This window comes from Drosophila yakuba, chromosome 2L, assembly GCF_016746365.2.
Source record: "Drosophila yakuba strain Tai18E2 chromosome 2L, Prin_Dyak_Tai18E2_2.1, whole genome shotgun sequence".
Lineage (NCBI taxonomy): Eukaryota > Metazoa > Arthropoda > Insecta > Diptera > Drosophilidae > Drosophila > Drosophila yakuba.
In genome coordinates this window covers 10,643,291-10,667,723 of record NC_052527.2, presented here as the reverse complement: position 1 = coordinate 10,667,723, position 24,433 = coordinate 10,643,291, and the positions used below count along the sequence as shown (strand labels likewise).

Below are 24,433 nucleotides of genomic sequence, written 5' to 3'. Positions count from 1 at the left end.
CGACAATGCCCCAAGACAGTCGAGCAAACAGCTAAAAAATATAAAAGTAGCAAAAATAGAATAAATAACTAAAATGGGAGCTGCTCAAATCGAATGAGTTAGTACCCTTTATTCTTTTATGTGGGTAAAATTTATGGCTAAGATTGGTACTTTAAATACCAATTTCTCACAGTTGGGATTACAAAGATGAGTTTACCAGGGTCCTGTGTAATCATCATATTCATAATTATCATCAGTTCATAAAATATATAGAATATGCTTAAAGTAAATCCAAAGAAGGGAGCGATGACTTTCCCACCCTCTGCAAGTCAAAATGGAAGCACAAATCAATGGCTGCTGAGGAAATAAACTTTAAAATGGAAAATTTGCATGCGACCCCCGGAAAACTGATGGAAAACCAACCCCCAAAACTTTTCAGCAGCCAATTAGCGGAAAAGCTTTTATTTGAGGGCTAAAAAATCAAAGCCAATCAAAAGGGCGTGATTCGAAATCAACACCATCTCGGGCATCACCTCGATGGGTGGTGAAAGATAGTGGGCTGGAAAACTTGATCCCTTTGACATGTTTACACATTTAATTAACTTACACGCGCCGAAAGTTTCCGGACACGATAGATAGTCCCCGTCTAATCACACCCAAGCGAAAACCCCACCCGCATGAACTTCCAAAATGGGGCTAAGAAAACAAAAGGATAAAGACCCTTTCGCAACCCAACCCCTAAGTCTTCCTTTTTGACAATTTGAAACCAGTTCAAGTGGTTTAATCATTTAACGCACATCATAAAAATCGCATCAAGTGATTTTTATTTACACGCCCAGGACAAAAAGGAGCCCCAAAACTAAACGGAGTACAATGATTGGGGCGGGGTGCGAAATGGTTGGGGTTCAGATATCCCTTTGAAATCGAGGGTGTTTTCTGAAAACGAGAAAAATGAGCTGACACACTAGATAGGGATTCGGTTAGTTGATAATCTTTAAGGCTTTACTGCAGTTCAAGAAATTCATTATATTATAAAGTTGTTTTGATTTAAGTTACGAAATAAGATTCAATATAAGTTCCAAGTCCAGTTTGTTCTTAACTAAGTATATTCACGTATTTAAACTAAGGACAATCCACAATATACCCAAATTAAAATCAAGTTCTTAAGTGGGTTGTGTTAGCGAAGTATTTAATCATTTAGTTTTACTTTTAAATACATGTTAAGCTGGTGAGGCGTAGTGTATATGTGAATTTTATTCAAAAATTAATGCGCAACCGCATAATGGGTATAAGATGTGAGGCTTTAGATGAATTTGCGTGAAGATTGATCTTGATCAGAGACAGACAACCGAAAAATCCGGGTCACACTGCTTAACTGAAGGTGTTGACCTGAAAATAAATTAGGACAGTGATTAGCAATCAATTTAATCAATCAATCAATTCTTATAGTACTTACAATATCGTCGATCTTCAAGATCGATCGAATAGTCTCGGTGGCCAGGGTGATCGACGAAATACTGACCAGCAGCGGCTGCACCACGTTCTCCGCAAAAATGTCTGTGATGGCGCCCTTGCGCACATTAATACCGGCGTTCTTCTCACCCTGAGCGTGGCGGTTGCGCAGCTCCGTGACCGTGGCAATGGGATTCAAGCCGGCGTTCTCAGCCAGCGTCGAAGGAATCACCTCCAAAGCATCGGCAAATGCGCGGAAGCAATACGCGTCCACACCCTCAACTGTCTGAGCCAATGCGGCCAGCTGCAGGGCCATCTCAATCTCCGGCGCACCACCGCCCACAATCTGGGCGCGCAGCTTCACCAAGCAACGCACGACACAGAGGGCATCGTGCAGGGAGCGAGCAGCCTCCTCGAGCACCAGCTTGTTGGATCCGCGGCAGATGATCGACACTGTGCGTCCCATGTTCTGGATGCCGGTGATCTTCACAAACTTGTTGGTGCCACTGGCCACCTCCTCTACCAGATCGGCACTGGACAGGTTTTCGGCTGTGAAGTGATCCAACGAAGCGATCGGACGGCAGTGGAGGGTCTTGCACACGAACTCAATATCCTCGCGCTCCACATCCTTGACCACCAAGCACTTGATCTTGTCCAGGAAGTGCTGAGCCAGATCAGAGACGGCATCGCTAAATAAATGGAAAACTATCAGCAAAAAGTGGATAAGAACAAGTTATGTAAACCTACCGCAGGATAGACTTCTGAACTAAGAGAACATTGCATCCAGACTTCTTGATCTGCTTGACAATGTTCAGGATGTACGAGCGCTCCTCCTTAAGCACACGATCCATGGCAGCGTAGTCCGATACAATCACATTGTGATCCATCTGTAATTTCAAGTTTAAATTATTAAAAACAATGAAACAATTGTAAGGTTCATTGCGTAGTACTCACATCGGTCTTGGGGGCCGAAATGCAGAACTGGATAAGACCGATCTTGGCCTTCTCGATGCGCTTAGGAGCGTTGGAACCGGCGGAGCGGCAGGTGAAGACCAATCCATCAACCAGCTCGGTGTCCTCAACGGTGCCACCCAGGCTGGAGATGACCTTGATGTTCTTGAGATCCACAGAGGTCTCCTTGCCGGGGTCTGTGACCTTAAGCACGGCATCCACGGCAATGGGGGCCAGCAGGCTGCTCTGCTGGGACACCACCTTGGAGTTCAGCGAGGTGGAGGCGCTCTTGATCAGCGTCTCGCGGTCGTCCAGCTCGATGGGTGTGGACATCTGTTTCAGGATCTCTACGGCCTTGTTCGAGCAGCGCTGGAACGAGTCCGAGATGGCCGTGGGGTGCAGACCCTTCTGCAGCAACTTCTCGCAGGCCTCCAGCAGAGCGCCGGCAATGACAACCACGGAGGTGGTACCGTCACCAGCGGCCACATCCTGGGCGCGGGACAGCTCCACCAGCATCTTGGCGGCCGGGTGCAGCACGTTCATCTGCTTCAGGATGGTGGCTCCATCGTTGGTGATGGACACTTCGCCGTTGCCGGCCTGGATCATCTTGTCCATGCCTCGGGGGCCCAGACTGGTGCGAATGGCATCGGAAACGGCTGGAAAGCACAAGGATTTTGATTAGTTATTCAGTATTTTGATTAAGCTATACCCAAAGGAAGAAGAGTTCATGTGTTTAGTTCCACACAGAAAACTCCAAAACGGCATGACTAATTTACATACATATGTATGTACATATGTGCATACATACAAAAACAGACAGATGGTGTTTGGTGTCTTAATTTAACAATCTTCAAGGGGACTAAAATAAAAAGGTAAGCAATAAAATCCTTATGGCAACCAAAGGTCCTCTCAAAATGGGGCTTTAAAAATCCACAATTTTTAGGTTGATTCAATTCATCACATGAGTAATGCTCGCTTCTTCTTCTTCTTCCGCCCAAGAAGTTTCCAGACAGCCGGCATCCAACTGCTTTTTCAATAGACCATTTGGCCAGAAACTCTGGTGCAGCATTGTTCCAAGTTAATCAACGTGGGTCCTAGCTTAATAAATAGCATATCCGCCAACAATTTTTCACACAAAAGTGCTTAGTTTTGTTAATTTCCTCGCATTTGCTCACCTTTGGCCGCCTGGATGTTGGACAAACGCACATCGGTGGGCTTCGACTTATCCTTGAAGGCCTTGGCCGTTGGCTTGATGTTGACCGATTTTGCCTTGGGCGCCATTGTAGGGTTAAGTTATGGTTTTCAACAAAACACAGTTATTCTACAATAAATTCACAGCGATTTACACAGAACACGTTGCTGCGAAATGTTAAGGAAAGTGTGGCCGCACTCGATGAGCTTAAATATACCGCCAACTTCTTTAATCGATAAGAGCTTCTGCCTATCGATTACATCTTTACCAGTGAATGGCAAATCTGGGTGACCATATTTTCCTTAGTGACTCGGCTGGTTTATTTACATTACAATTTTTGTTAGGTTTTTGAATTTAAAATTGAAATAATGCCGCACGGACACTCGCACGACCACGGCGGCTGCAGTCATGAGGCCTCGGACGTGGACCACGCCCTGGAAATGGGCATCGAGTACAGCCTGTACACGAAAATCGATCTGGACAACGTGGAGTGCCTGAACGAGGAGACGGATGGCCAGGGCAAAAGTGTATTCAAGCCCTACGAGAAGCGCCAGGATCTGTCCAAGTACGTGGAGAGCGATGCGGACGAGGAGCTCCTCTTCAACATTCCCTTCACCGGCAACATCAAGCTCAAGGGAATCATCATAAGTGGAGCCAACGATGACTCCCACCCAAACATGGTCAAAATGTAAGAAAGAGCAGTCAGATTTCATAAGAAGTCCATTTTATATTCATATGCCTTATTTTTTAGCTTTAAGAACAGACCCAGAATGACCTTTGACGATGCCAAAGCCAAACCCGACCAGGAGTTCCACCTGACCCGCGATGCCCGTGGAGAAATCGAGTACTCGCCCAAAGTGGTCACCTTCTCCTCCGTGCACCATCTCTCCCTGTACTTTCCCAGTAACTTTGGCGAGGACAGCACACGAATTTACTATATAGGTAAGGACAGCACAATCTGTGTTTAGTTACCACCTAACAGCACGTCGCTATCCAAAGGTCTTCGAGGAGAGTTCACAGAAGCTCATTATCATGGCGTAACCATATGCAACTACGAAGCTCGAGCCAATGCAGCAGATCACAAGGAAAAGGCATTCGACGGAGTGGGCAGAGCCATCCAATAAGTCAGTAAGGTTATGGAGATAAAAATGCGCAATTTAATTGAGTATCTCTGTAAAGTATATTTTGTGATCATTTAAGGCAAGAAATGTATTTGTAATCGCTTAACATATTGAGCATTTGTATTGCACTGATATAATGGGCTTAAGCACACTAAGTATATTGTGTGGGTGGAACCACATCGGGTCCAATCTTCATGCCAATATTGGGCACTTTATCCGAATGGATTTCAGCCGTGACCTCGGTGAACAGTTTGTCCCACTGCCAGAGATCATCTTTCTCGTTGAGGCTCTCCTGTGGAACTAGGCAATCGGTTAGAATAGAGAGATCAAAGCCATCCACAGCCGAAAATGCGTACTGAGAGAGCAAATCGGAATTGGCCTCCTTCAAGACGGCGGATCGCGAGGTGCCGATACTAAAATTATAACCAATTATCATAGTGAAGAGAATTAATCAGGCCAGACTTACGTAGGCGGCTCCACAATCTCATTGAGCATGATTTCGTCCTTGACATCATCCATGTCTGGAATGACGGGAATGTCATCCGTTGGTATGGAATTTGTAGCCGACTTTGTTTGCCTAAAACGCTCACTAAAATAAAGTATTATTACAAGAGTGAAAAGTTATTCTGATAGAATACGTGCAAGTGTCGGATAACTTTAAGCTATTCTATACTTACTCGTCGAATGAGTTTTTCTTGGACCTATAAAGATGTAGCGCAATCAGTAAAGTGCCTATAGAGGCCAATCATACCCACTTTAATCCCTTGAATCCGGAATCCGCCCAGCCACCCGAAATGCGACGAATGGGTGGTCGATGGGACTCGAATTCATTGTTATATGTGGACGTGGTGGCCGTGTCCGATGTGGTGGGTGGGGTACCCGCCTGAACATTCAGAGTGATGTCGATGGAAATGTCCTTGGAGCCACCGGCCGCCTGGGAATCCTCATCCTTCAGAACATCGCGACTCTTGGAGCGCCGACCTTTCCTGGCCGTCGTCTAGGGTGGAAAATACATAGAATCTTCAATATACACCCATTAAAACCAGGTTTCTCACCTTTCTTATGGTCATCTTGAGTTCTTCGGCCCAGTCCATCATCTTTTGTTTACGTTTTTCCTCAGCGTTTCCTAGGCAACAAGTGGTCATGGTTACTCCGTGGGAATGTCCAAGTTTACTCCCGGAGTTTGCCATTCGCCCGCGATGCGATAGTTTTCAAATCACTTACCTATCGCCAATGACAGTTAGAGGAGCTTCAAGTTGCCAAAATAAACAAATATTTATTTTTTAATAACGGAAAATGCTGACGGACACGGAGGATGACTTCTTCTTCGAGGAGGATAAGATGTAAGTGGCCATTGTAACCAATTTGTTGCTGCAATACCTTCGCCCAGCTTTATTTGCGCACAACAATCTGTTGCGATGTGCCGAAAAGTATCTGTTAAAAATCAATAATCGTCACAACTGAAACATATTGTTGGAATCAGGCCAGAACCGCTGCTCATCCAGTTGGATGGGGATGGTGCTCAGGTTGTCCGGCGGCACAAGGATCGCCCGGAGCAGCTGGAGCATCCCTCCGCCTCCGCCACTCCCAACGAGGCCACCGTTATGCTCTGCTCCCCGGCGGGCTTCTCCTGCGATTCCGCATCCGGGGACAGGTTCGGCATCGAGTCCGCCAGTAGGCAGAAGTATGAGTTAGATCGTTTGTAAGTCAACTCCGTTGACCCGGAATCGTTACAATACCACATATATCCTGTGGAAGCTCTGATTTTATAGGCCATATCCGTAGTTTAGCTCACACTTAAATTTTTCTTTGATTCTTCATACTTTTATGTTATACAATTGGCGTATTTCTAGAACAATAATGTATGTCCTTTTTGAAATATGACATTTAAGTAGCCATTTTTTAAAATTTTATTTTGACACCTTCCTGTAATTATATATTTTACATTTGAAATTTATTATATTGGTTTCTTTTCTTACTATTATTTTCTTTTTAAAGAGCGACCACAGTACTATAGCCTTTTGTTGTACAGTAAGCCCTCCAGAACTAGAATTAAAAAAATTATCATTTATTCAGTTTATTGATTCCACCAAAGGAGGACAGATATGAATTTCCTTTGTAGAGCTTTAGATGCTTATACTAAACAATGTCGTACTTAAGCTAGGCTAGCTAGTGTACAAACTATATTGAATTCGAGGTGTCCTTTGGCTGTCCAAGTCCCATCCTTCAAAATCGATAGTATCACGAAGTCTTAGAATAAACTGCCTCGATCAACAGATTTCCCAAACAGCCTTAGGTAAACTTAATATAAGTCCAATGGCCTTGCTAGAACTGGTAACATGGCTAATTAGAAAAGTGCACCGATCGATGTGAGTACGTTGGAAAACTGATATCAAATCACCCACACATAACCATATATACTTCAAATCATGTAGCACGCGTAGATCACGCTTCAAACTTAATATAAACTTTATAAACTAATGTCTTAACTTTCTACTAACCTCGATTTAGGGGCATGACTGTCAGCACGAATGCTGTCGTCATCACAAAGGATCAGAGCAACCTGATTGGAATTAGCATTGGGGGTGGAGCGCCCATGTGCCCATGTCTATATATTGTTCAGGTGAGTCTAAAAATCAAAAATGAATAAACGCCCACAAATATCTGTTAGCTTCCACAATCAGCTTTATTTTCAAATTTGATATATTATTTAATGTATTATTTCTAGGCTCCCTGAGAAACTGTTTTAGTTGTAAGCTTTGTTCGCTTCCAGGGATTTGGAGTAGCCTGAAAATTTGTCATTTTGCGTAGCCTGAAATACTCGCTCCTTTCCCGCGCAAACCAATCCCTGGCCAGCTGATCCAAGCGCTGATCCATCCGTATCCTTTTCCTCTCGTCATACAGTTGGCGACTCAGAGCCCGATCCGACGTATGGAGACGAAAAGGTTTTGGGTGGGTATAGGAGGACTTGACATGCGGGACAAAGGGCTGACGGTTGAGGTAGTCCATGGAAGATCCTGGATTGATTCGGGGCACAAAGTCGGATGCCTTTGGGCACTGTATTCGCTTCTTTGGTTGGCTGTTGGCTGACGGCTTCATGGACGCGGAGAAGGTGCCAGGACCCCGGGGCTTCGTCAGCTTTTGCAGAGAGTTCAGGTACAGCCGGCGCCTTTCCAATTGCCGATGAGATCGCTCAAAATCGGGCACAGGTCTGCTCCGGAACTGAAACGCATTTCGTTGCGTGTTGGCCAACCGCTTTAGCTCCCTGCGTTTCTCGGTGTAAGCCTGCTGAAACTCGCATACCCGTGGTGTCTGCCCCCTGGTCCTCTTTAGCTTCTTGGGCTTTCGCTGGCTTTGGCCACCACCCGCCTGTTTTCGCTTACGCTGATCCTTCACCAAGTCCCGCTCCTGAAGCGCCGCCTTCAGCCTCTCATCCAACTGGTCGAATCCCGGAATCAACTTGGGTCTGGCATGGGACTCATTGCTAAAATCCTTAACGGACCAATTATACCAGTTGGTGATGGTCATAATTTGGCTAACCAAATCGGTTTCAGTTGCTAGGGACTAACCTTAAACGATAATTTTGAAACTTAATGTTATGACTACTATTAGCTTGGTTTTATAAAACTGTTTACTGTTCCAACCAAGTTTGATTTACAAACTAAGATCAATCGCTTGCCAAAAAATAAAATGCTAATGTTCTTATCTCTAGATCTTTGATGGAACACCCGCTGCTCGGGAGGGATCCCTGCAATCCGGAGATGAACTGTTGGCTGTGAACTCGGTGAGCGTGAAGGGCAAGACGAAGGTAGAGGTGGCCAAGATGATCCAGACGGCCACCGACGAAGTGGTGATCCATTACAACAAGCTGCACGCTGATCCCGAACAGGGCAAGACACTGGACATCATCCTAAAGAAGCTCAAGCATCGGATTGTGGACAATTTATCGAGCAATACGGCGGATACACTGGGCCTCTCGCGCGCGATACTGTGCAATGATTCGCTGGTCAAGCGGCTGGAGGAGCTGGAGGGCACTGAATTGATGTACAAGGGTCTCGTTGAGCATGCCCGCCGGATGCTCAAGGCCTACTACGATCTCCTGCAGACATACAAGTCCTTTGGCGATTGCTTCACCCAAATATCGGTCCATGAACCGCAACAGCGGGCATCGGAGGCATTTCGCACATTCGGCGAGTTCCATCGCACCTTGGAGAAGGACGGCTTGGGCATCATCAAACAGATAAAGCCAGTGCTGGCCGATCTGGGAACGTATCTGAATAAAGCCATTCCGGACACAAAGCTCACGGTACGTCGCTATGCGGATGCCAAGTTCACATATCTTTCGTACTGCCTGAAGGTCAAGGAGATGGATGATGAGGAGCATGGCTTTGCTGCCCTCCAGGAGCCACTTTACCGCGTCGAAACGGGAAACTATGAGTACCGCTTGATCCTGAGATGTCGCCAGGATGCACGCAGCAAATTTGCCAAACTCCGCACCGATGTTCTCGAAAAGATGGAGCTGCTGGAATGCAAACATGCCATGGATCTGAACAAGCAACTGCGAAGCTTGCTAGAAAGCTTGGCCGAACTTCACAGGAGTTTGGTCGATCGACTGGAATCCCTACCACCGCTCTTTCCCATTGAAGTGGACTTCAAGGAGACAGACTTTCAGTACAAGTCGAGCACTCTGAAGCCGCAAGAGCTGGACGATGATGAAATCGAGGCCAACAATCATCCCCATTCCACTCCTTCGCAAGTCGATTGCGGTTTTGAGGCTGTGGAGCAGCCGGCGGCAATTATAAATGTGGAGCCCAAGGCGACCGATGAATCGTCCACCTTCCAATCCCCCAGCGAGAACGAGACGCTACTCAAGGAACTGGGCCTGTACGACGTGGACCTGCTCTCCAATCCGCAGACCATTAGCAATCAAAAGGACTCCATTGCTGCCCAGAATGATGGCTACGACTTCGACTTGTTTTTAAACCAGGCAACTGCAGCCACCACCAGTTTGGAGCGCGATCTGATGTCCTCGAATGCGGAGGAGATGGATCTACTTCTGCAATAAGCTCCTTAGTACAAATATTAAGAGTTGCGTTAGATAAATATTAAATGTTTCAGTATTTGGTGAAGATATACAAAAATATGAGTAGTCTTTGAATTCATTAGGATAAAAGTTGCTAACCACTTTTATGTATATTCTCGTACAGCTTACATTTATGGAAACCAAAGTTCTTAGTTTGTTCTTATTATTTTACTTATAATTTGTTTATTTGTACCATTTTGTTTAATTGAATTGATTGTACAGAATGTAATTTCTTATTGACTATGTTTTCTTGAATTTAGAATAAATAAGATAGTTTCCTATTTTCAATTATACATTCAGTATATATGCCTTATAAGAAATCCTGTACTTACAAAATTGCACATTTAGTCCTACTTTGAGTCTTATATTATCCTACGTTAAAGGAACCACATTCCCCGCACTTGACTTGTTATTCGTGCCAAACAATTTCATGCAGATAGACCCAATTATAGATACTCCACCCAAGACCAAAAAATAGCTGCCGTAAACCACGTACTGATCCCGCGGCTCCAAAGCGAATCCAACCCGCTCCACAACTGCAATGGTCAGAATGGTCTGCAGCATTAGACCCACCAACGTGTTAATACCGAAGATCAAGCCAAAACTGTCCTCCACCAGATTCTCGGCCACCACGGCGCCCGCCACCGTGATGATGAAGAAGAATACGGCGCAGAAGAGCACATAGTTCACATAGGCCACCCAGATCTGCTCCGTCTTGGCAGCATAGATGAGCAGGGCGCCCAGGACAGCGGCACAGATGGATATGCCCGTCATGTAGGATCTGCGTCGTTTGTTGGAGTTCAGCAAGCCCGCCAGAATGGCTCCAATAGCTCCAAGCAGTGTGGCCACGGCCTCCACTCCGCCATTGTAAACGCTAAGGTGATTCGGGGCCACTTCCTTCCACAGGAACTGGATGTAGGAGATCACCTGGTGGATAAAGCAGAATTTGTATAGTTGACTTCCTTTGGAAATGTTAGTATTGCCATAAACCCCCCACTTACTTGAACTTGACCGCACGTGGCCAGTGCCCACCATATGCTCCACTGCAGCACGACGGGATTCGAGTAGGAAGAGACGAGGTGGTACCACAGCAGGCGGCAGGCGTTGGCGAAGGAGAACTTTGGTGCAGTCACGTCGCCGTCGGGAGTGGGATTCTTTTCGACGTCCGCGTAGAAGTAGAGGCTCCGCGGCACGCTGGGCAGGAATAGGGACACGGCCAGGGAGATCAACTGCGTGGCCAGCGACAGGTAGTGCAGCTGCCGGTAGTCCATGCTGTTGGTGGACACCAAAACCTGGGCAAACAGGCCGCCAAGGAACTTGCCGCTCAAGATGGCAGCTCTCGTGTGGCCAGTGACCACCTGGTACTGCTCCTTGTTGACTTTGGCGTACATGTATGTGTAGTAGGCCACCTCCGCGGCCGTGAAGGTGCCAAAAAAGACTTGGGCCACCTGCAGCATACCCACGGTCTCCGTCCAGATAAGCATTGAAAACAGGGTAATCCCAGCCAGTGCCGACAGTACGATAACCGGTTTGTACCTCACCAGATCTGTGATGAGGAACACAATGACCAGCTGGGCCAGCACCGAGTACGTGCCGAAGGGATACACATCCTGGTATATCTGATCCGTGGTCAGGTTGCCATAATCCGTGGACAGGTACTCCGTGACGTACGGCTCCGAAGGTCGAAACTCCCGGAAAAAGCCGAACGTGCACAACAGCAGCGAGATCTTCAGCCAGTTCTTCATGTCGTAAATCGCGACACCAGGTGGGCCACTCGAGTGGAAGCTCCAAGCTCTAGGCACCAAGCTCCTCCGGCGATAGATTGGTGTCGTAACCAACGCGACGAACGCCAGCCGGCAACTGATCGCGCGAATTAAGAGCGCATGGTATCCCATCACTCTCCGCGAAAGCGACTACAGTGCTGGCCAGCAGTATCCACACACAACAACCAGAAAACGAGAAACTAAAGAGCTTTGAGGCGTCCAAGAACTATTATCCCAGAGTCCAGTACTACAACATTAAATTTAAAAAGGTCATAGGATTTTAAAAGGTCATATTTGCGTTAGTGTTGTAACAGAGATTTATATAAATATATTATCACAAAAACCCATATTTTTTATTTAATTTATAAATAAAAAACTATCATGTGTATAGGTACGAATCAACCTATAGTTCTATTTTTAAAAGGTATGTGGTTAGTTATATAAATCATAATTTACTGTAAATATTTTGTTTTAAAAATGCTATTGAAAAATAAATATATCCGAAATACTGCAAATTCTAAAACCACTCTTTTTCCAATAAAATTTATTGTAGCTACTGTTTGACCATAAAATTCGTATATTGCGAAATATACACACATATGTATTTGGACATATGTTTAACCCAAGTTCAATGACAGTTAGTGTTAATGATAAGACCCAAAAACACAAAATTGAATATTTGTTTTGGTGTTTCTATCAACATGAAATTAAGTTGTATAACATTCATATATTTTTGGCAACTACTGTATGACCTCAAAAGACCGTGAAATATTCATTTATCTACATTCAATTAACTGGGAGCATTTCAAAAACAATAACTTGACACGTTTATGGATTTGGTTTTAGATCACAGAGCACTGAAAGTGATAAATTCTAAATAAGTTTTGTTTTGGTGACACCCAGCTCTCCATTCGCATGATTGCAAAGTTATTTATCACACACAAACAAAAATCAAGATTCTTGAGTTGTTCCACATCAGTTTATTGGCAATTAAGTGACGCATTAATTGGAAATTTGTTTAGATCTCAACGTTGGCTCTTGGTGTTCACAATCAAGAGAATGATACTCTTCAGTTTTACGGTTTCAGAGGGTAAAAATAGAGCATTCAAGTTATCACCGATAAGTCTGTTCTCGCCATCTTATCTTGATAGTCTAATCTGTAGACACTAAATTATATTTTGGAACTGTCTAAACACCAAAGTCGACCGTATATCCCTAATCGGTTTTACTTTACAATAAGCAGTTTGGTTTAGAGGCTGATCCAGTTAAGAGGTTTAAAGAGGTAATAACAAGCTAATTTGTTTAAACAAATTAAGCAGATTTGTTTTCGTTAATCTTATCGTCATTTTTTAGCGCATTCTGCCTAAACAGTCATCACAATTAATCTTTAAATATGTAGTTTTAAGTAGCTAAAGCATTTTCCCATGGCGTTGATAAAGGAGGACGGATTCCCCGATCACTAAAACTACTTTCTTTTTAGGTAATCTTCGTAGAGTTTTAGCAATTCAGGGCTAGTCCGCGGAGGCACCGCCTTCAAAGCGTGCTCGAAGTCAGTCCACTTTACGTCCTCCGCTTCGAAGCTTTGCTCCAGGGCTCTCAGGGCAGCCTCATGGCAAACGGCTTGTATCTCTGCTCCGGAATATCCCTCCGTCAGCTGCACGAGCTTCTCCATGTCCACATCGTTTGATATCGGCATGGCACGCAGTTTGATTTTTAGGATTTCGCTGCGTGCTTCGCATTGTGGTAGTCCTACGTAGAGAATTCTATCAATTCTGCCCGGACGAAGCAGCGCCTTATCGATCATATCTGGACGATTGGTGGCAGCCACTATGGTGACATTTTGCAGGGCCTCCACGCCATCCAGTTCGGTGAGCAGCTGGGTAAGAACACGCTCTTTTACGGAGGAACCAGAGCCGGAACCATCGCCCTCGGAACGCTCGCCACCAATGGCGTCGATTTCGTCGAAGAAAACTATGGCTGGTGCCACCTGACGAGCTTTTCGGAAGACCTCCCGCACCGCTCGCTCCGATTCGCCCACCCACATGGAAAAGAGCTCTGGTCCCTTGATGGACAGGAAATTAAGCTTGCTTTCGGTGGCAAGGGCCTTGGCAATCATGGTTTTTGAGCAGCCTGGCGGTCCAAACATCAGGATGCCCCTTGGCGGCTTGATGCCCAGACGTTGGAACTTCTCCGCATGCAGCAGTGGCCACTCGATGGCCTGCTGCATCGCCAAACGGAGCTCGGATTGACCGCCAATATCCGACCACTGCACATTGGGACATTCGATGAGGACCTCACGCATCGCCGATGGTTTAATGCGGGTCAGAGCAGCTTGTAGGTGCAGCATCTGTAGAGGATTCGGTTGCGCCTGTAGTATGGCAGCATAAACGAGATTGGCTAAGTCTGCTCCCACATAGCCATGAGTAATAGATGCAACGTGCTCCACATCCTCATCACTCAGCTGATGCTCCACCGACTGAATCAGGCATCTTAGAATTTGCAGCCTGGCCTGAGAGCTGGGAGCACCCAACTCCACTTCACTGTCCAATCGACCAGCTCGCCGAATGCTCGGATGCAGTGCATCAATCTGAGATGTAGTGGCCAGGACGAAAGTTTTGCTTCCTTTTAGCTGGCTGGGAGTACTTAGCTGATCTAGCAGGGATAAAAAGGCCAATGAGACTCGCTTGACAAGATCGCTGCTTTCCTGTTTGGGGCACAAGTTATGGACATCCTCAATCAGCAGCAACGTTGGATGCGGATAGTGATTGTAGGCACGCTCAAAAATAGCACTCAGCTTCTGTTCCGTTTCGCCCAGGAATTTGCTGTAGACTTCGCCGCTGTTGATGCGTATCAGTTGGACACGTTCCTGACTACGCTCCTCGGCCAGTGCACACATGGCTTCCAGAACCATGGACTTGCCACAGCCAGTGGCGCCGTACAGAAGCAAACCGCGGGAAACCCTAAGGCCTTAAATATAAAAACAATAAATAGGTACAATGTGAATCTTGCGTTAAACTTACCTGCAGGCAACGTTCGGAAGCCCAAAGCGTACTCCATGCTCTCCTCCACCAGTTGCAATTGCCTGTCCAGCCCGCCTATTTGGGATTTGGTGATTCTGTGACTAATCTTCTGCTCCTCCTGCTGCTGATTTTCATTTTCTGCTATTAGTTGGACCTTAGTAACGTTGGTAACCTGGATGAACTGCAACGGCTTGGATTCTAGGCTAAGACCAGCTAGAGCCTCTTCCACTGTGCTCTGCCATCGCTCCAGGCGAAAAGTCAGCGATTTGTTAAAGAAATTCATGTGTATTAGACTGTCCTTGCAGAATACCCTATTGACCATGTCTCTTTTGAGAAGGGCAATGGCGTCCTGCAGTTGTCCTGACTTCAGGAAAGTCTCTGTGCTGTTTAGATGCTTCAGGGAAATGCTGGCAGCCGCAGTGAGGCGACTGGGAGGCAGGGCAGAGATCTTCAGTAGCTTTCCTCGCAGTTGCGTGCAATGGAGTTTGAAATCTGGTAAAAACAATATTAATTAGTGCTCAAAACCCATTTTAAAAATCAAATCACTTACCCCCTTCACTCACAAATACTGTGGTAAGGAATTGCTCCGATGTGGGCCATACAATCCTAACCAGCGGCTGCTCTGACGTCGAAGGAGCTTCCATCACCACATGTTGTCCAATGTGCAGCTGTGCCAATTGCATCGCACCCTCGGAGACGAAGACTAGCATATTGGCATACTTGGCGGGCAGATCCCTCAGGGACTCCACCTCAAAGTTTCGCTGCTGAAGACTTCTCGTATAGATTGCCCCACTCCGGACGTACTCCGCCTTGGCATCGGGACCAACATCGTCCTGGCTGATGGCGGAGCATAAGCCCTCGTGGTTCTCTCTCGCTTTCGAGGGAATGTGGACGCCGCAGGACTCGCAGTGGTACCAAGTGATCTGGTTTTTCTTGCTGCTCGACTTTGGCGGCATTTCGTTGGCCGGTTGCACGTTTTGTTTTCATTGTGGATTGAATCGTTCGTTGCGAATGGCAACTGGGTGGCAGCTCTGGCATATCTTAGTAAAAATAGCTAGATCTTTGTATAGCTAAACAGAAAACAAACGGCGAACGGAGTGCTAATAATAAATTATTTCATTTCATCAACTTTCCTCGCACATTCTTTAGCGTTAAAACCAATCATTAGTAACAGTAATCTTTAAGCTCACAGTTTTAGTAAAACAAGCCAGTGGAGGTATTGCTTGAAAAATAGCTAACTTTGGCTAGTAAATGCAGTCAGTCTAGCTGGCATCACTGAGGCCGGTATTTTCCCGCTGTCCGCATGCAGCCACTCTGAGATTCGTTGTTGGCTTGTGACTCAGACTTCCTAGTGCGAAAAGCAGGAGCGGATCACATAGCCATGAACGACGGCGAAGCCTCATCACTGCAGATGCCCCAGATGACGGTGGGGGGCATGCTCCCGGGTGAAGCCAACCAATCGCCTGACACCGCTCCCCTTTCGGTGGCGCAGGCGGTATCCAACACGGATTTCTACATCGGCGTTGGCCTGGCGATCTCCTCCTGCTTCTTCATCGGTTCCAGCTTCATCATCAAGAAGAAGGCGCTCATTCGACTGAGCAGGTACGGCGAGGTGCGGGCGTCAGCCGGAGGATTTGGATATCTGAGGGAGTGGATCTGGTGGGCGGGTCTTCTAACAAGTGAGTGAAGAACAAAACAAAGAGCACTTGGTTTACGGAATACCCTTGCAGTGTGAATATTCTAGTGTTTATATGTTCCATGAGTAATAGTGTTAAGATACTGTAAAATTCAAAAACAACGATAACAAAGTGAGGATAACGCTATTCCGTATATGTATTTCCATAGTCAGAGTGATTAGTAAATATTTATTTTCCATATACTTTACATAGAAAAATGTTATTAATTATGACCTTCATGCTACCGCAAACTTCCGTTCCCGGCATGTGTCATTTAAATATTTCAAAATTCCCAAAAATAATCTGATTAAGACAGATCGGTTTTTGGAACAGACTATAATAGTTTTTAATTAGCTAAGTCACACAACGCAAATTGGAGCATTTGTGAACATTTAACAAATAATCTTTAAAACAGAGAGATAACAGCCACATGCATATGTGCTTAGAAGCTTTGCTGATCTATAGAATCGAATATTAGTGGCTTACCTTCTCCGGAAATTTGAATACCGCCTGCAAGGGTATATTATCAGAAAAACAGAACCCCTTATCACACTGACCTTATGACTCACGTACTCTGCTTGTTTCTTACAGTGGGTGTGGGAGAAGCGGCCAACTTTGCGGCCTACGCCTTTGCCCCCGCTTCGTTGGTCACCCCGTTGGGCGCTCTGAGTGTAATCATCTCAGCCGTGATGGCCTCCAGATTCCTCAACGAGAAACTTAACCTGCTGGGAAAGATAGGCTGCTTTCTGTGCATACTGGGATCCACCATCATTGTGATTCACTCGCCCAAGGAGAAAGAGGTCGAGGATCTGCAGCTTCTATTTGACATGCTGTTGGACCCGGTGTTCATCCTGTACGTGATCTGCATCGTTGGCTCTACGGTGTTTGTGGCCTGCTTTATTGCCCCACGCCATGGCCACACCAATGTGGTGGTTTATATCTTCTTGTGCTCCGGAATCGGTTCTCTGACTGTGATGTCTTGCAAGGCATTGGGCCTAGCCATTCGGCAGACGCTGAATAACGGAGGAAACGTATTCCTCACATGGATGCCATGGTTCCTGATCCTGGTCACCACCACATTCATAGCCATCCAAATGAACTATCTAAACAAGGCGCTGGATATATTCAATACTAGTATAGTGACCCCAGTGTACTATGTGATGTTTACCACTCTGGTGATAGCTGCCTCTGCCATTCTGTTCAAGGAGTTCACTCACATGCGGTTCGACGATATCCTCGGCGATGTGTGCGGCTTCCTCATCGTTATCACAGCTGTGTTCCTGCTCAACGCCTTCCGAGATATTGATATATCGCTGAATGATGTACGAGGTCTGATGCGACCGAAAATGCAGCGGGTGTCGCAGTTCGACGAGGAGGTACTGGTCACTACCAACACGAAGGAACGCCGCCTGTCCTACGGATCCAGCGACATCTTCCGGAAGGCCTGACACAAGCAGCGCTACCAGGTCTAGTTGCATCCCTTGCAGCGGTTGACCTGAAGACAAGGTTGGTTTTACTCCGTAAACGAAGCATTGGTCCAAATATCTGTGCATATCACCTGCATTCACTTTCATCTCATCGCCATCTATTGTTCCTTCGCTCTTGTTATTCATACATTCGCTAGTATAAGACCATAGGTTTAGGTTAAACTTATATTAAACACGACTTTAGAAAAATTAATTAATTTTGTATTTTTATTTTTGATATAACCCCGAAATGGTTTTTATTGGTTTTTTATAGGATATTCATGATGTTAACTTAATAAACTGTGCAGTGATACAAGTTAAGCATTTTGTAACGATTAGATACATCAAATATGATTGGTTTTATAAGACTATACCTCTGATAAAACAAAAAATAGCTAATAGCATTTTCTTTTAATAACTTTCTCTTAAATATAAAACTTATGTAGACAAATGTAGACCGTTCCAAATCGAACTTTAAACAATATTTTAATTTCAAATAATTCCGTACATGCTCAACAGCTCGGTTTTGGTAGCATTTAACTAACTCCTTATAAAATATAAATCTTCCAGTTTATATTCTATCTGAACGTGTAAGCATCTATACATTTTTCTTATGAAATTTAATTGGATAGCGTGGCGTTATTGGAGATGTCATTTTTTTCTGGATTGATTTTTCCTTCCATCTTTTTTGTTTTATCCAGTTCAACTGGGATTGCCTTATTGTAATTAAATGAAGTTACTCTGGATATTTTGATCCGTACAGCCAAATGGAGCTGCTCAGACTTTCAGCGATGTGGAACGAGTCATCTGCTGAGTTGTTAGGACTGTATTCCGCTAGCGGAAGATCCTTTAATCTGCAAATCTTCCGTGGTTTGAAGAACTCGCGATCTGTGATCAGATAAAATTGCTGACTTTCATTTTGAGCAGCCTTAGGTAAGTTGTTCGGCTGCGAATGGAGGGGTAATGAGTCCTGTCTAAAGGACATGCTTCCGAAGTTTCTGATGATAGCTAACGCCTCCTTCTCAACCGTTGAGGTGTCCCCCAGTCCTCCATTGTGGCGTGCTCACCCAGCGGCTTGGTGCCAGCTACTCTCTGAATCTTCTCCATCATTTGCAGACTTTGACGGATTTCCCGCCCCTTTCCGCCCGGCGTTCCACATTTAAGCAGATCTTCACGGGCTGCCAAGTACTCGTAGGTGTTCATACGGACATCTCTTGAGAACTCCTGTTTCTTCATCAGCTCGTAGGCGATCTGCCCATGAACCAGATTAAAGTCCGGCTCCAATTGCACCAGATCGTGCTCGAAGCGCGTCTTGGGCACCCAAGCCATGATGCTTTCAGTTGTTTCAAGTATTCACAGCTTGATTTTCATATCTAGGAAAGCCCTTTTCAAGTAGACTGTGCAAATATTTTCGAAGAAAAATATAAATTCAAAAACACTACAGTGCTATCGATACCGATAACCATGTTATTCGCCTCCAGGTGAATTGCAGATTATCGATAGACCATAGGCCAGCAAATAAAACAATAAACCGTTTTTTTAATTAATCCAATTTGGTTTACTTAAGCAATAAGGATGATTTGTACGCGGTTCAGGGTGTTGCGTAATCTCAACCGGAGCGCTCTAAGTGGACTTGGAAAAGATTTACCACGATCAACCGCTGTGAATGTCAACTATCCGGCTGTCAACTTTCCGGCCGCCATTAGAACGCTGAAAACTTTTGGCCAGTCTTTCCTAACCAAGGAACCAATCTGTGCATTTAGCGCATCTCAGCGGCAGTATTCTTGCGAAAAAATAGGCAAAACCATGGAGGAGCACTGCGTAGTTCCGGATGTGATCGCCAAGGCCCCGGCGCAGACAGCTGTGGTGGAATATGCCGGCGATATTGTCGTGAAGCCGGGTCAGGTGCTGACCCCCACCCAGGTGAAGGATGAGCCGTGCGTGAAGTGGGAGGCGGACGCCAATAAGCTGTACACCCTCTGCATGACCGATCCGGATGCACCGAGTCGCAAGGATCCCAAGTTTAGGGAGTGGCACCACTGGCTGGTGGGCAACATACCCGGTGGAGATGTCGCCAAGGGCGAGGTTCTCTCCGCCTACGTTGGATCCGGTCCACCACCAGACACCGGACTCCATCGCTACGTTTTCCTGATCTTCGAGCAGAGGTGCAAGCTCACCTTCGACGAGAAGAGGTTGCCCAACAACAGCGCAGATGGACGCGGCGGCTTCAAGATCGCTGAGTTCGCCAGGAAGTACGCCCTCGGCAATCCCATTGCCGGTAACCTCTACCAGGCGGAGTACGACGACTATGTGCCCATCCTCTACAAGCAGCTGGGCGCTTAATTTGCTCGTGCCATGAACCGTGCTTATATAAGCCAGTTTGAATTGGATTCGCTCCTTGTTTGCAAATATATTGTAACCTAGAAATTAAAGACACCCATGAACACTTTGTGAAACGCTGTTGCTGGCAATAAAATTGTTAAAAGACATCTTAAGTCACTGTATCTAATCTCGGACTTTTTGAAATCCAGTTGATCCAAGATATGATTTTTACACGAATTCTATTTTATCTTATCTAATGTATATTCAAACTTTAAATGATCTTCCCAATATTCAAAGGCTGAATCAATTTTATCTATTACTAGTTTGGCACCGACTAATGAGAAAATAGTTTTTGGGCTGGTTATTTATTTGTATTCATTCCAATTACAATCTACCTTTTTATCAATAGGATTCTTCTAGCGTCATATACAATTTTATGAACTTGAAATAAAATATCTTACCAAAATACATGTTTTGAAGATACAAGACATAATTGCTATCGACCTTCCTAGTAGGAAGAACGTTTCTGATCAGTATTATAGTAATTTCCCAGAGCGCATAATACACCCTTCTGGGTAAGTTTTTTATTTGTAAAAGCATTCTGAATTAATTACAGACCACTTCTTAATGTCAGGATGGTTCTTCATGTGTGCAATAATAAAGGGGTCTAATACAACTAGATGCAAAATCATACAATCGATAAAATAATGCTGTAGAAGAACCTACTTTCTGTTCGGTCCTATGTTGGGACCAATGTATGTTCGGGTGTTGAGAAGGAGGGTATGGCTAATTTTCAAATTGCTTTACTCTATAGAGGGAAAGACGGTGCTGTGATCTTTCCATTCGGTTTCGCTGATTGCCTATAAGAAGTAAGTTTTGAGTTAGTTGATTATAAGATGGCTTCAGAATATTTAACCAACTCACCACTAGCTCTTCGAAAGCCTGTTTAGCCAGCCAGTGGAAGCATGGACTCTTCCATTCGCGGGCGATTGCCTGCTGATCCTTGACGTCGTCCTCGGCGGTGGACTTGGAATTTGTAATGCTCTTGTATCTGGCCCACAGGAAGACCATGCTGCGCAACTTGTATACCCAGAGGTCGTTGGGTACGCCGCGAATTATGTCCTGGATCTCCACCATGTTCAGCTCCGTAAGGTTATCCAGAAGGGTGCGGTTCATCAACGTAAATATGGTCTTCATAGTGTCGTACGGCACGTCAGCATTCTTCTCGAGACCGAAGTGCGCCGATTTTATGATGGCGTAAACCACCTGCTCTGTGGTTAGCTTGGGCAGATTGGGTAGGAAGCAATGTTCCAGGTTCAGGTTCCCGCACTCCAACAACTGTTGGTCGATCTCTTCGCCAACATTCTTGTAGTCCTTCCACCAGTTGCCCCAATCATTATATTTTTTCGATTCGTTCAGCGGAGCCCACTCGGACCTTATGCGCTTCCTGTTCCGCTTCGAAAGCTTGCGTGCCGACTTGGCGTCGTCGGCAACGGATTCATCTTCCGAATCCTCGTTGAGCACTACGGCCGCCTCTAGGAAGTCCTCTTCGGTGGCGTCCTGGTTTGTACTGTAATTGAAGGTTTGTTCGAAGAAGGTCAAGGCATATGAGTCCGCCTCGGGTTGTGGTAGCTTTTTCGGCTGATCGTTGAGATAGGGAATTCTGAATCCGCCAATTAGGAATCCGCGCTTGCGTGCCACGCGTCGCCATTTCTTGACCGACTTGGAGGCAGCCTCAGTTTCCAGCGGTGGAGCTGGGGCTACACGCTTCTGGCCTGCAATGAATCATATATTAGGGACTTGAGTGTGGTAGAACTATTCCTGACCAAACTATTCTCTACCAAATGAATAGTCCTTCACTTGGAAGAGAAAGTCTGTTTTTAGGCTTACTAAAACTTCAAGGTTTAAGAAAAGAAAACTATAGCTTACCAACTTGAACGGGGTATCCAGGAGCATTTGGTGGCCTATTAGGCACTCCTGCTGGCTTGCCTACTTGTGGTCCACCTTTCACTGCCTGCTGGCCAGTCCTAGATGCCAGTGGTCCCGTCTTCTGCAGCTGTGGTCCAGTTTTCAATCCCTGTGGTCCAGTTTTTAATCCCTGTGGTCCAGTTTTCAATCCCTGTGGTCCAGTTCTCACTCCCTGTGGGCCCGTCCTGGCTGCTTGGGGTCCGCTCCTCACGGCTTGTCCAGCCACCGGTGGCTTCTTGTTGGCTACCACAGCAGTAGTCGCCTTGGGAGCTAAGTTGTTGACCTTATACTGAGTTGGTGCTGCAATGGGTAGTTTCTTTTGTGCTCCAGCAGCGTTGCCCGGTCGCTGGTTGGCGGGCTTGTTAGGCTGGTTGCTCCTGTTGTTCGTCACAATGGGCGTGCCCGCGGTTTTAACGATTGCTGCAACCTTCTGAGGATTGTTGCGCAAGTTCTGGACCGTCCTGGCGGCTGGCTGGGGTCCTGGCTTGCGGACAGATCCGCCGTTGTTTAGATTCATCTTCTGCAGCTGATTGCGCTTCGAGTTGAAGGCGCGCTGACTAGCTTCCCATCCAGAGCCACCGGCACCACCTCCTCCTCCTCCTCCGACACCTCCAATTACTGCTCCGCCGCTGCCGCCACCAACTCTACTGTTCGATTGATAGCCGGGGCTCTGGAACGAGGAGGATTGTGATTTGTTCCAGTTGTTGCGAGAATCTTGGAAGGTGCGACTAATGTTGTTGCTAAAGCCGCCTCCGGCATTGTTGTTGCCAAAGTTGCCACCAGAATTTTGGTTAAAGCCTTGGCCTCCGGACCCTCCGACAGCCGGTCCGCGGTTGTTGAAGTTTCCTATATTCCTATTGTTGTCCCCAAAGTTACCAGAGTTCTGGCCAAAGTTGTCCTGATTTCCACCGCGTCCGTAGGAATCATTGAAGCCAGAACGCTGGTCATCAAAGTTAGGACCTCTGCTTGAGAAATTGTCATTGTTGAAGTTGCGTTGATTGTTTCCTCCGAATGAGGGCCCGGTGTTTCCAGCAAAAGGGACATCGCTTCCTCCAAAGGAAGGTCCATTATTGCCACCAAAAGCGGGGCCATTGTTTCCACCAAAAGAAGGGCCATTGTTGCCGCTAAAGGAGGAACCATTGTTGCCGCCAAATGGGATTCCATCGTTGTTACCGAAGTTACCGAAAGATCCCTGATTTCTGGGTTCATCGTTGTAAAATCTATCGCCGCTTCCCTGAGACTGGGGACCTCGATAGTTGATGTCCGGATTGCGGTCCATGTTAAAATTACCAGAGTTACCGGGAATGCGGTTCTCCAGTTCTAGCAAGCGGGCTACGTTGCCTGAATTCGATGAACCCCTGTTCGCTTGTCCGAAATTGGAGGACTGGCCGCCACGGAAGTTGTCGTGGTAATTATCGCCGAAACGCTGGTTGCTTGGATTGAACCCTGTCCGATCTCCGTCTCCGGAACGTTGGTAGTTGTTGCCGCCACTGTTGATGTTGTTGAAGCCACCGCCGCTGCCACCGCCACCGCGACTGAAGTTGCCACCAACTGGACTGGAATTCCGGTTGCCGCCGTAGCCTCCGCCACTTGGATTTCCGCCGTAGCCTCCGCCACTGTTATTGCCGCCTCCGCCGAAATTGGCGCCACTACCACCGCCACCGACTCCGCCTCCGCCGAAGTTTGAGGAATACATCCCGCCTCCGCCTCCTCCTCCACCACCGACGCTGGAGCTCCCCATTCCGCGCCGCTGGCCAATGCCGTAAGCGTCGTTCTTCATTTGGCGGTAGTCCATTCCGAATAGTGCTTACCCGGAGTTACCTTTTCGTCGAGCACTCGCCGCTACTTCCAATTAACTGGCTTCTTAGCAATTTTTTCCAACACAACAAGCGCGCCCCAAAAAAATGCTTTCCTTTCCCCGATTTTTTCTCTGTCTGACAGCCAGGGTTGCAACGCAATGAAAGCCGGCTACACAAAATGGTAATAAGTCCGATTTGACGTTGGTATTTTTTGCGAGATATACCAACCTTAAAAAAATACTGCAATTAAATGAACTGGAAATATCGTTCAATAATTACTTATTTATTTAATAAATCATTTAAGCGAATTAATTTTCCAAGTAATTCTCATAAAATTGAATTTTTGGTTTTGTTTTGTTTGAACCCTCTTTCCCAAAGAAATACCTTTTCAAACTCTTTTTTCTTTATAAGAGTTTAATGTGTATTTTTCTATATTGAACTCCCTCTTAGTATTTAACTTAACAACTAGCTATTATTTTGTTGAGCCATCATAATTAAGTAACTATTTGTTTCGATAATGAATTTAAAATATTAAGTTTTTAATAGTTCTTGAAAAGTGAAAAGCGAAATTTGAAAATCTTATATACCCGCTTCTTATCTTTACCAAATATTAAGTTTTTAATACTTTTTAAACGAGTAAA

The 24,433-nt window shown here is 45.9% G+C and overlaps 11 protein-coding genes across 12 annotated transcripts; 4 read left to right on the top strand and 7 right to left on the bottom strand.

Moving 5' to 3' along the window:
- Positions 1–1,142: 1,142 nt before the first annotated feature.
- LOC6527405 (T-complex protein 1 subunit delta) lies at positions 1,143–3,774 on the bottom strand. Its single transcript, XM_002088461.4, has 5 exons — positions 3,558–3,774; positions 2,386–3,038; positions 2,179–2,318; positions 1,436–2,120; positions 1,143–1,368 (listed from the first exon to the last, which is right to left on the bottom strand). Exons 1-5 carry the CDS (start codon positions 3,661–3,663, stop codon positions 1,351–1,353), a joined length of 1,602 nt encoding a protein of 533 aa, XP_002088497.1. The 5' UTR covers positions 3,664–3,774; the 3' UTR covers positions 1,143–1,350.
- Positions 3,775–3,871: 97 nt separating this feature from the next.
- LOC6527406 (PITH domain-containing protein CG6153) lies at positions 3,872–4,805 on the top strand. The gene is made up of 3 exons (XM_002088462.4): positions 3,872–4,262; positions 4,326–4,516; positions 4,574–4,805. The coding sequence occupies exons 1-3, from the start codon at positions 3,943–3,945 to the stop codon at positions 4,696–4,698; spliced, it is 636 nt and encodes a 211-aa protein (XP_002088498.1). The 5' UTR covers positions 3,872–3,942; the 3' UTR covers positions 4,699–4,805.
- LOC6527407 (intraflagellar transport protein 43 homolog) lies at positions 4,731–5,883 on the bottom strand. Its single transcript, XM_002088463.3, has 5 exons — positions 5,751–5,883; positions 5,451–5,692; positions 5,373–5,396; positions 5,162–5,284; positions 4,731–5,108 (listed from the first exon to the last, which is right to left on the bottom strand). The coding sequence occupies exons 1-5, from the start codon at positions 5,838–5,840 to the stop codon at positions 4,847–4,849; spliced, it is 741 nt and encodes a 246-aa protein (XP_002088499.3). The 5' UTR covers positions 5,841–5,883; the 3' UTR covers positions 4,731–4,846.
- Positions 5,884–5,891: 8 nt separating this feature from the next.
- Positions 5,892–10,071, top strand: LOC6527408 (PRKCA-binding protein). 2 transcript variants are annotated; one of them, XM_002088464.4, is made up of 4 exons: positions 5,903–6,038; positions 6,179–6,397; positions 7,207–7,318; positions 8,408–10,071. In XM_002088464.4, the coding sequence occupies exons 1-4, from the start codon at positions 5,992–5,994 to the stop codon at positions 9,758–9,760; spliced, it is 1,731 nt and encodes a 576-aa protein (XP_002088500.1). In that variant the 5' UTR covers positions 5,903–5,991; the 3' UTR covers positions 9,761–10,071. The 2 variants fall into 2 exon arrangements, with proteins under 2 accessions (XP_015053673.1, XP_002088500.1); XM_015198187.2 differs by lacking the exon at positions 6,179–6,397 and having other exon boundaries at positions 5,892–6,038.
- Positions 7,357–8,321, bottom strand: LOC6527409. Its single transcript, XM_002088465.4, has one exon. It carries the CDS (start codon positions 8,221–8,223, stop codon positions 7,420–7,422), a length of 804 nt encoding a protein of 267 aa, XP_002088501.1. The 5' UTR covers positions 8,224–8,321; the 3' UTR covers positions 7,357–7,419.
- On the bottom strand, positions 9,854–11,785 carry LOC6527410 (thiamine transporter 2). The gene is made up of 2 exons (XM_002088466.3): positions 10,780–11,785; positions 9,854–10,705 (listed from the first exon to the last, which is right to left on the bottom strand). Exons 1-2 carry the CDS (start codon positions 11,671–11,673, stop codon positions 10,151–10,153), a joined length of 1,449 nt encoding a protein of 482 aa, XP_002088502.2. The 5' UTR covers positions 11,674–11,785; the 3' UTR covers positions 9,854–10,150.
- A 716-nt stretch (positions 11,786–12,501) lies between these two features.
- Positions 12,502–15,575, bottom strand: LOC6527411 (ATPase family protein 2 homolog). Its single transcript, XM_002088467.4, has 3 exons — positions 15,112–15,575; positions 14,562–15,053; positions 12,502–14,508 (listed from the first exon to the last, which is right to left on the bottom strand). Exons 1-3 carry the CDS (start codon positions 15,515–15,517, stop codon positions 13,007–13,009), a joined length of 2,400 nt encoding a protein of 799 aa, XP_002088503.1. The 5' UTR covers positions 15,518–15,575; the 3' UTR covers positions 12,502–13,006.
- Positions 15,576–15,878: 303 nt separating this feature from the next.
- On the top strand, positions 15,879–17,917 carry LOC6527412 (magnesium transporter NIPA2). The gene is made up of 2 exons (XM_002088468.4): positions 15,879–16,240; positions 16,829–17,917. The coding sequence occupies exons 1-2, from the start codon at positions 15,943–15,945 to the stop codon at positions 17,683–17,685; spliced, it is 1,155 nt and encodes a 384-aa protein (XP_002088504.3). The 5' UTR covers positions 15,879–15,942; the 3' UTR covers positions 17,686–17,917.
- A 253-nt stretch (positions 17,918–18,170) lies between these two features.
- On the bottom strand, positions 18,171–19,032 carry LOC6527413. The gene is given in 2 exon segments (XM_002088469.4): positions 18,171–18,744; positions 18,747–19,032. Coding segments are annotated over 2 exon segments (591 nt in total). The 3' UTR covers positions 18,171–18,439.
- A 46-nt stretch (positions 19,033–19,078) lies between these two features.
- Positions 19,079–20,212, top strand: LOC6527414 (protein D3). The gene has a single exon (XM_002088470.3). The coding sequence runs from the start codon at positions 19,279–19,281 to the stop codon at positions 20,044–20,046; it is 768 nt and encodes a 255-aa protein (XP_002088506.2). The 5' UTR covers positions 19,079–19,278; the 3' UTR covers positions 20,047–20,212.
- A 171-nt stretch (positions 20,213–20,383) lies between these two features.
- On the bottom strand, positions 20,384–23,947 carry LOC6527415 (uncharacterized transmembrane protein DDB_G0289901). Its single transcript, XM_002088471.4, has 3 exons — positions 21,955–23,947; positions 20,950–21,800; positions 20,384–20,885 (listed from the first exon to the last, which is right to left on the bottom strand). Exons 1-3 carry the CDS (start codon positions 23,786–23,788, stop codon positions 20,829–20,831), a joined length of 2,742 nt encoding a protein of 913 aa, XP_002088507.1. The 5' UTR covers positions 23,789–23,947; the 3' UTR covers positions 20,384–20,828.
- Positions 23,948–24,433: the final 486 nt, after the last annotated feature.